Below are 10,209 nucleotides of genomic sequence, written 5' to 3' on the forward strand. Positions count from 1 at the left end.
CCTGTAGTCCTAACACATTTTTGGGAGGCTGAGGTGGGAGGATTACTTGAGCCCAGGAGTGTGAGACCAACCTGGGCAACACAGTAAAACCCCATCTCTACCAAAACTACAAAAATTAGCCAGGCATGGTGGTGCATGCCTGTAGTCCCAGCTACTCAGGAGGCAGAGGTGAGAGGATGGTTGGAGCCCATGAGGCAGAAGTTTCAGTGACTTGAGATTGCGCTGTTGCACTCCAGCCTGGGCGACAGAACCAGACCCTGTCACCAAAAAAAAGTTTTTTAAAAAAGTAAAAAACTGGGAAAATTCATTTAAGAAGTATGTGACAAAGACTTAATAGCCTTAACAGATAGTGAGATCCTAAAAATGTGTAAAAGAATACCCAATGTGGCTCATACCTGTAATCTCGGCACTTTGAGAGGCCAAGATGGGCAGATCACGAGGACAGGAGTTCAAGACCACCCTGCCAACATGATGAAACCTCATCTCTACTAAAAATACAAAAATTAGCCAGGCATGGTAGTGCGCATCTGTAATCCCAGCTACTCAGGAGGCTGAGGCAGGAGAATCGCCTGAACCCGGGAGGCGGATGTTGCAGTGAGCCAAGTTTGCGCCATTGCGCTCCAGCCTGGGTGACAGAGCAAGACTCCACCTCAAAAAATAAAATAAAGTAAAATAAAATAAAATAAAAAAGAATCCCCAACAACCAAGGAAATGAAATAAAAAAGAATCGCCAACAACCAAGGGAATCTTGGGCAAAGTCAAAGATCATAAACAGGCAATTCATAAAAGAACCTACAAATCATTAACAAACGTATCAAAAGCTGCTCAACTTCCTTAATCAAAGTTACATAAATTAAAAAGAGATATCATTTGGGGGGCCTTTTTTGCTCTAAAAAGACTGCCAATATACAGTATTGGTGAGAGGCAAGAAAAAATGACAAGGTTTATAAAAAATTTATAGGTTCTTTGGCTTTCCAATTTTACTTCTAGGCAATTATTCTAAAGAAATAACTTACAAAGATGTTCGTCGAAGTGTTGTTGATACTGAAAAACTGGAAATAATTTCATTTCCATTCTCAAGGGATTAAAGATATTAACGTACAACTATGTATTTTAATAAAATCATTAAAATGATACCTAGTAATAGTCATTTATATAAAACATCTTCCCAACATATTAAGTTAAAAAATTTCCTTATAAAAGAGAATATATAAGAATTCCATTTATATAAAATAACATATATGCATATCTAGAAAGAAGTCTGGGAGAATATTCCACTGAAATAGAAGTAGTAGTTAGGGAGAGACTAGAATGATGCAGGTGCTAGGCATGGAGTGCCAGGGATCCACGGCCACCACTAGATGCTAGGAAGACACAAGGAAGGATTCCACCAGAGTCTGGAGGGAGCACGGGCCTGCTGACACCTTGATTTCAGACTTCTAGCCTGCAGACCTGACAGAGAATACATTTTGTTGTTTATAGCCACCCAGTCTGTGGTACTTTGTTACAACAGCCCTAGGAAACTAATGCATAGGTCAGGAAAATTAACCATGTTTATTATGTCTCAGAAATCAAACTAAATAAACAAATAGATATTTACTGTGATAGAGCTGGGGGAAAGAAAATTGGTTAGAATTTTAAAAGGAGATTCAAAAAGCAAGGGAAAAAGCCATTTTTAACACTATAAAGAAGATGCAAAAGCAAAACTGAAGAAAAAGTTCAACAACAAAGGAAATTTTAAAAGATAATCAATCAGAAATAATGAATTTAGCATGGGCAGCACTTGCATTTTAAAAGAAAAAGAGAAAAAAAAATACCTCAGTTCCCCTTCCTTGGTTCTGTAGGTGCTTTTGTAAAATCCGTGGAAAGTCTCCGAAAGATTGCCAGCATAGTGAATGACAACTGTGTACAGGAGCCCGACAAGGAGGGGCTCAGGAGCCAGCAGGGCGATTTGCTCCTGAGGAGGGTGTTCCAGGACCTGAAGCGGTTCTTCTGATAGCCTTTCTCCAGCTCCTTTCCTGAGGGTGGCCCTAGATATCTGCAGGTGGTGACTATGCAGGATGATGGTGCTGGTGGGCTGACTGGCTGTTATTTCTACTTCCGTGGTTCCCCAGAAGGTCAGCGTGGTAAGGTTTGCATGGATCAGGAGATCATAATGAACTGGGATGACATACTCAGGAAGTCGTATTTTATTCCAAGGAAATGGCATCCCATTACTACCTTTTGGAGATGCTTCACTGCTCTGACACCATGAAGGAGTGGACACAGTTAAGAGAGCCAACAGTAAGGAAGGTAGAAATGACATGGTTGGAAGGGACCATTTGAGGGATGGAAACACCATCTTCTTGCTCTAACTACCTAGTGGCACAAATGTACAAAAGCAAAAATATATGTCATTAAAATGTTATTGACATAGAATAATTTCAGAATGTATCCACCCAGCATTCACAGAAATAGACATAAAATTCCAAAAGTACTAGCTCTTTTCCTGAAAGTAAAAGGACCTTCCCTATGTTATGGTTGCATATAAGAAAGATGTTTATCGTTAGCAACAATCATTAACACCTACTAGAAAGCACCATTTGATGTTCAAAGTTTAAATTAATTCAACCTGTCAGAGTTCTTGGTTGAAAGCAACTGAACAAGCTCTGGCTGATGTAGGCAGAAAAGGAATCATTAGTTGATCATGAGTGGCTCACTAAATGGGTCACAGAGTTGCAGGACATTTGGGAAGCCAGGTTCATGAAACAAGCAAAACCAGAACCATATCAGAGGAACATCTGATCAAGCTACCACTCCTCACTGACACTGGACATTAGAGAAAGCCACTGTAATGCCCTGGAAATCAAATACTGACACTGCAGCAGCCACCACTAGAACAAAGTCTCCACTGCCCCTGCGAGTATACGTAGCAGTAACCTTTAATAACTTCAGTATCTTCCTCAAATTGTCATGCCAAAAGTTAACTACACATTTATTTAGCCAGGAAGAGCTTAAAGAGTTTAATTTTCCCAGTAGTTTGTGGCAAACATTATCAATCACCTAGATTCTCTCTTACAATCATCCACCAAGTATATGTTGAATGCCTGCTACACACAAGCAGTGTGCTGAGTCCTGAGTGGGACGAAACAATACACAAGACACTGGCCCCATCCTCAAGGATTTCAAAATATGGAAGGACAGAAAACACGCACAGATAATAAAACACAATGTGGAAAGTGTGAAATATTTTTAAAATAATAATAAAAGGTGTTGGAAAGAATGGAATTAAATTTCCAAAGAGAGAAAGAGACTCTGGCTGCAGTGACTCCCTGGGATGCCTTCACACAAAAGCAGCATTTGACTGTGAAAGCATAGGTCAGATTTTGAAATGAAGGAGAGCATTAACAGCACCACAGGTAGAGCAAACCAGGGCAGGAGCTAAGGCACAAAGGGAGGACATATAGGCAGTTCAAGCAATCAATGTGGACAGAAGGGAACTCCCAGAGGACTTGATGGAGCATGGTTATATAAAGGCAGGGAGAGGAGTAATTCCAAGATTCTGCCAAGAACGTGTGGAAGTCACGCTGCAGACCCTATTCTGCACTTAATTTTAAAGGTCATCAGACATATAAGCAATGTGAATATTAGGCTGGGCGTGGTGGCTCACGCCTGTAATCCCAACACTTTGGAAGGACGAGGTGGGCAGATCACAAAGTCAAGAGATCGAGACCATCCTGGCCAACATGGTGAAATCCCATCTCTACTAAAAATACAAAAATTAGCTAGGTGTGGTGGCGTGCACCTGTAGTCCCAGCTACTTGGGAGGCTGAGGCAGGAGAATCACTTGAACCCAGGAGGCAGACTTGCAGTGAGCTGAGATCACGCCACTGCACTCCAGCCTGGCAACAGAGCAAGACTCTGTCTAAAAAAAACAAAGGCAATGTGAATTTTAAGGGAGTTGGCAATCCATGCCCCAAGAATCAAACATAAGTTTTTATTTCTCTTACACAAACACACCTTTCTAATGAGTGTTTGCCAACAGGGGCCCATACCGCGTGAATGCAAGTGATTGGCCCAAACTCCTCTTGCTCCAGTTGGGAAAAGTAGCAACCTTACAATGTGGATCCCTTAGAGTGTTTACAGTACACAGAATTCTCTCTCTCTGAGATGTCAAGTTCCTCAACTCTGGCTGCATATTAATGTAACCTAGGAAGCTTTTAAAGTTTTCAATGCCTGGGTCCTTATTGACAATAATTAAACTAGAATCTATGGTGATAGGATCAGGGTATGGTTTTATGGATTGTTTGATTTCTCGTTTTGGGTTTTTTTTTTTGTTTTTTGTTTTAAAACTGTCCAGAGATTTTACTGAGAAGCCAAGATTGAAAAGCTCATCCCTGCCAAACCCTGGCTTTTCCCCTTCAACTCTATGTGATGGGATACTCATTCAAGGCAATGACGGAAGGGCCTCCGCTAACCCCTCACTTCCTTGCACCCTTTCCAAATGCACAGCTCAAGGGAATTCCCTTCTCCTCACCTCTGGAGCAATCTGGAGGCTAAACCAGAGAGGATACCTACACAGTAGAGAGAGTCTTGGAAATCTCATAATCCCAGTTCAAAAGGCACCACCCAGGTGAGACAGGAAGTGTGAACAGGGAGAACATTTTTTTTTTCCCTTGAAGTTGAGGAACTAGACAGTAAATGGAACTTGTGTTCTGCTTTCCATATGGAATTACTGGCAGCAACAGCTTAATGAGCACTGTCCTTGCCCCAAGATGGGATCCAGAGGGCTCTGTGAAGGTGGCAGGTTCAAGCATGTAAGGACTCTGGAAGTCCCAGAGACCTCTCCAACCGCCCCAGAGGAGATCTAGAAATTCCAACTGGTTATGAGCTGACAGAAAGGCTGATGGGCTGCGGAAGAGGTTGGTACTGGGACCTTGTATCAGAGGCTTTGCAGGGTTGGGTCCATGAGGGAGCCAAAGAGAAACAGTTATGTCTCAAGGAGGATGCAGTGCATGAGTGGGGCTTGGTAAAAACTCCATGTAATGAATAAAGGGCTTCACTGATAAATTCTCGAATTAATCCCAAACAGTAGACTACATCCAAGATTCTGTGATCATGTTCGTGTGTTTGGCTCTTCCCCTGAAAAATTAGCTCTTGTTTGGCTTTGCTTCCAATAGTAAGTGTTCCAATTTGAAACATGGCATTTCATGTTTCTGGCTGGTCTCCTAGGGTCTGGTTTTACTAACAATTTTCTGAAAGGGATGCAGTTAAAAAAAAAGAAAGCTCTCAAAAACAGTAGTCTACTCAATATAAGCAGCACTTCCCAAGAGAAGTACAATTCTCTTTGAAGTTACACTCCACTAACACTTAAAGGAATAGAAGCCAAGGAGGAAAAAGAACTAATATTTACTAAGCTCCTCCAAAGTGCCGGGCACTTTACACATGCTTACTCTCTCTAATAGCCTATTATTCTCATTCAAGGTGGGGTAACTGAAGCAAAGACATTCATGTAACTTTGCTAAGTTCACACAACTTGTTGGAAGGCAATCCAACAAGTTGGAATGTTGGAATGCAGTAAGTATAAACTCCCTGCTTTTTTAGCTTCACCAAGATCCTTTTTTTTTTTTTTTTTTTTTTTTTGAGAGGGAGTCTCGCTCTGTCTCCCAGGCTGGAGTGCAGTGGCGCCATCTTGACTCACTGCAACCTCTGCCTCCTCTCCTTTTATTGGGGCACTATACTATATGAAATAGATTATCAAGAAGTAATTGAGGTTCTTCCAGAATTTCCTGAACAATGAAATTAACAAGCACTGTAGGTAGATAATAAAAATGCTGAATTTGAAAAAAAAAAAAAAAGTACTAGAATGTTTCTATTCAGGTACCACCTGAAAATGTGCTACTTATACTAATTCCAAATCCTCAGGGTAGAGACAACTGTGCCCAATTTTCAAGTTTTTTTGTTTTGTTTTGTTTTGTTAATTGTTGACCATGTCCTGAGTTCAAAGCGAATACTCTCGGTGTTTAATAGGAAACAGATTAATTTCTTCCTGAACCTAGTTTACACAAAGAAATCCAAAAGCGTGAGGAAGTGTGTGCTCTTCCCCTTCCCCTCACGGAATTAACTTTGTAGGCCCACCTGGCCAATGACGCAACCAGATAGAAAACTTTTAATTTGCGTCAACAGAGGTGCTTTATCTGAATAAAACCCAGCCAGAGCCAGAGCCAGAGCCAGAGCCAGAGGCAGAGCCAGAGCCAGAGGCAGAGCCAGAGCCAGAGCCACAGCCAGAGCCACAGCCAGAGAATTGCCGACCAGAAGAACAGGAGAGGCAGAGAGGAAAGTGACCTTATGGACACACACGGCCCGCGCTTCCCACCCTACCAGAGTCGTTAACCCAAAGCCTCTGGGTTTCTCTGGCAGCTATGGACAGGTGCTCTCCTAAGCCTGAGCCAGCCGCCCGCTGCACCCCGCCTTTTGGCCTCGCGCAGGCGTCGGTGGCCTGGAGGACTGCCAGACATCCAGGCGCTACGCGGAGCGCGGAGGCAGGCTCCCGCCAGCGGAATAGCGAGGAGACCCGCGGAGCAGGCGCGCCGGCCACGCGCCCGGAGGGACAGGGACCGGCAGGGGTGGGCCCGCCGCCGACCCGCCCGCCAGGTACCCCGCGGACTCGGGCCTAGCCAGCGACTCCCCAGCCCTTCCTGCGCCCTGTCTGGCGCCCCGTCTGCCTCCTCCCGACCCCCGTCTCCCTCAACCCGTGCCCCAGGCCCTCAGGCCCTCCCGGCGCGGGCAGGGAAGGGACGGGTGCCGCGCTCTCCTCCCGGCCCGCAGTCCCCTCCCCGCGGCTCGGGCGCATTGTACCTGGGAGTCTGGGGCCGCGCTCACCCTTGCGCCGCCGCCGCCACCACCACCGCCGCCGCCGGGACCGAAAGTGAAAGTGGAGCCCGGGGAGCGGCAGGCGGGCGCGGAGAGGCGGTTTGGCCCGAACCCTAGCTGCAGGCGGGGAAGCCCCTGGCTAAGGCGGGAGCGGGGGAAAGGGTAAAACGGAGTGGGGCCGAGCGAGGGAGTCTGCAGCTCCCAGGAAGGGAATTGGTAAATGAGCGCTGCACGTCCGGGAAGCTGCGAGGTTGCGATGCGGGGTATCAGGCGTGGGAAGTGCACGCCTTTCTGAACGCGGGTGTGTGTGTGTGTGTGTGTGTGTGTGGTGTGTTTTAAGATGTTTTTTGTTTTTGCCTTTTTTTTTTTTTTTTCCATTGTTCAGCGTTGCCAGGGTTAGGGGAATGCAAGAAAGGGCCGGTACTCAAGTTGGGCATTTAGGCCAGGCAGGCGCTGACAAGTCCACCAAGCCTAGACGCTCTTGACGCCCATTGGACTCGCTGGGTGGCCGTCATCTCGCCCCTGCCAATGGGCTGAGAGTTCTTGGCCCGCCTCAGAAAGAAACAGAAACCCAGAAGTACTCTGTTGTGGCAAAGTGCTGCACCCTCTGGGGCTTCGGTGGAGAATGACTACAGGGGGAGATGCTGTAGAGGATAAGGGTGGGTTATAGGTGCCCCCCAGGACTTTCCTGCACTACCAAGGGCCACTGTACCCCAAGGATTAGCTGCTTCCCGCATCAACACGTTCCCTCTGATTTTTCAAAGTAAATGACCATTTCTTCACTCCCTTTAGAACAATTAAAGCTGAATAAAGTGGCCAAAAAGACCATCTTTAAACAGTTGAGGCTAAATGAGGTAACAATCAAGAAAACACAAACATTAAAACACCAAATGCTACAAGTTTATTACTGAAAAGGGGTCCCGATCCAGACCCCAAGAGAGGGTTCTTGGATTTTGAGCAATAAAGAATTTGAGGGGAGTCCATGGAGTAAAGTGAAAGCAAGTAATTAAGAAACTAAAGGAATAAAAGAATGGCTACTCATAGGCAGAGCACCCCCAAGGGCTGTTGGTTGTCCGTTTTTAGGGTTATTTCTTGATTGTATGCTGAACAGGGGGAATTACTCATGTCTCCCCTTTTTAGACCATAGAGGGTTGCAATGGCATTTGTAAACTGTCGTGGAGCTGGTGAGAGTGTAGCAGTGAGGACCAGAGGTCACTGTCATTGCCATCCTGGTTTTGGTGGGTTTTGGCCGGCTTCCTTATTGCAGCCTGTTTTATCAGCAAGGTCTTTATGACCTGTGCCTTGTGTCTACCTTCTATCTCATTCTGTGACTTAGAATGTCTAACTTCCTAGGAGTGTAGCCCAGTAGGTCTCAGCCTTATTTTACCCAGCTCCTATTCAAGATGGAGTTGCTCTGGTTCAAACGTCTCTGACAATTTGGTGAGTGGACCATGGTCCCAGTGGGAACAGGACCCTTTTCATGCGGTTCTCAGACTTTCTCCTCCCACTTCTTTATTGGCCTTCTTCCTTTTGAGAACTTGGGATTCCAAGTCACTGGAACAGTATTTCTCTTTTTTTTTTTTCCCGATATTATGTTTCCGTTTGAAAAATATAATGTTTCGTACTGCCTATTCTGTCTAGTCAAGCACATTTTATAATATAAAGATTAACACCCTGTTCCAAGACTCAACTACGGTGGGATCCAGGGAAGTTTTTTCACTAAAATTCAACAAGAAATGAGGACTTTGAGATCTGGTCATTTCTGCATGTTCAGAATTTGACAGGAGGTATTAATGGACAGCGTGTAGCCTCCAAGACCTCCAGACATCTCTGAGTGCTACCAGTTTACTCAAGATGAGATCTCTTTGTCCAGTAAATGTATGCATTTCTTTGCTTTTGTATTTATATTTTTGAATATGATGGTTTTTCTTTTGTTTCTAGTAAAGTTTTTTTTTGTTGTTTGTTTGTGTGTCTTTTTAAATACATATTGAAAGTCCAGCTGGCAGAAGTGAATGCACCCAACAGGCTGGAGGTTAATACATAAGACAGCTGAGGAGACAAACAGGACAATGCCCTGAATGGATGTGGGCAGAAAGCAGTTAAAGTGTGGGCGAGAAGAGAGCTGAGACCGCCACCCGCTCCATGCTGTTTCCCCCAAAGCTCACCCTGACTCAGACTTAACCTGTCACCCTGGCCATGATTGTGTCTTCAGAGTTGAAGAGCACTAAAAAGAGCGATAAGCCAGAGGATTTGGCAGCATTCACTTCTAGTTTCAAAGCCCTAGCAGGGATATAGAGGAGGCAGACCTTGGAGTAAGGACTTTAAGGAGTCCTAGTTCTAGAGCCTGTGAGATCAAAACAGCAAATTACCAAACTTAGAAATGGTTGGAAGGAAGGAAACAGAGAGAAAGATTACCTAGGTTTATTGATTCCCTGCCAACTGTAAGATACTGCTAAATGCTAGCTGTGCGTGCATGTGTGTGTTTATAATTTGATCTTTTCAGCAACCCTGTAATGTAGGTATTATGCTTTATAGATGAGAAAAATGAGACAGGTAGGCAATTTGCTCAGAGTCAAAGAGAAAACACACACTACTTCTACTCACATTGCATTGGCCAGAACAAGGAGGGGTTGGTAAACACTAATAATATTGTGTACCATACAGTGTATGAGGGCTGGTTGGCCAGTTGAGCCCATCCATTGCAGAGGCTTCTCAGTGTCCTTAGTCTCAGAGGTGAGCCAGAGGAATGAGGGAGGTCCTCCTCAGGCCTAGACCAATGAAATACATACTACTTTGAGCTATTACTGATCTACTTTAAAAATATTGAATTCTAGATATTGTCAAATGATGTTCAATTTTGCTGTAATTGATTGATTCAGTTCTGCTTTCATTAGCTTTTAGTCAATTAATGTCAGCATTTGGCTCATTTCTTCTGTTTTGCTGCCAAAGATGCTCCTATTTTAATCATATTACCACTCTCCTTTTTGATGTGAAATCTCATCCAGAATCATGGTGTAGAAAACAGACAAAAGCAGGCCTGCTCTTATTAAACAGGGCAGCTCCACCCAGTCATCCTTGCCCACTGCTACCCGGCCCCTCCACACACAGTGTGGTCCTTGAGACTCTTCCGTAGGCTCCCAGGACCTTAGAACTTAACTTTTTTAAAATGCCAATTTAAAAAAGAATAATAATGCCCCTCATTCTTGATATTCTTGATAAAGAGGATGACATTTTTTCCCCTTCTGTGCCAAGTTACAGAGCAGGCCTGCTTAACAACAGCAATACCATCTTATTAATAATCAGAAACAGGGAAGATGGTATAGATGCCATGTTAAAGACTGTTCCGAAGCACGCCAC

The 10,209-nt window shown here is 44.5% G+C and overlaps 1 protein-coding gene across 1 annotated transcript in view; it reads right to left on the minus strand.

The window, feature by feature from the left end:
- Positions 1-7,148, minus strand: part of ERAP1 (endoplasmic reticulum aminopeptidase 1) — a 33,607-nt gene extending 26,459 nt beyond the window's left edge. The window contains exons 1-2 of the mRNA XM_023212195.2: positions 6,838-7,148; positions 1,818-2,358 (exon numbers count right to left, since the gene is read on the minus strand). Coding sequence (XP_023067963.1) covers positions 1,818-2,341 — 524 coding nt within the window. The 5' untranslated portion in view covers positions 2,342-2,358; positions 6,838-7,148. The remainder of the gene's footprint in view (positions 1-1,817; positions 2,359-6,837) is intronic.
- Between the last annotated feature and the right edge of the window lie 3,061 nt (positions 7,149-10,209).

The sequence above is a fragment of the Piliocolobus tephrosceles genome, chromosome 4, assembly GCF_002776525.5.
Source record: "Piliocolobus tephrosceles isolate RC106 chromosome 4, ASM277652v3, whole genome shotgun sequence".
In the NCBI taxonomy this organism is placed as follows: domain Eukaryota; kingdom Metazoa; phylum Chordata; class Mammalia; order Primates; family Cercopithecidae; genus Piliocolobus; species Piliocolobus tephrosceles.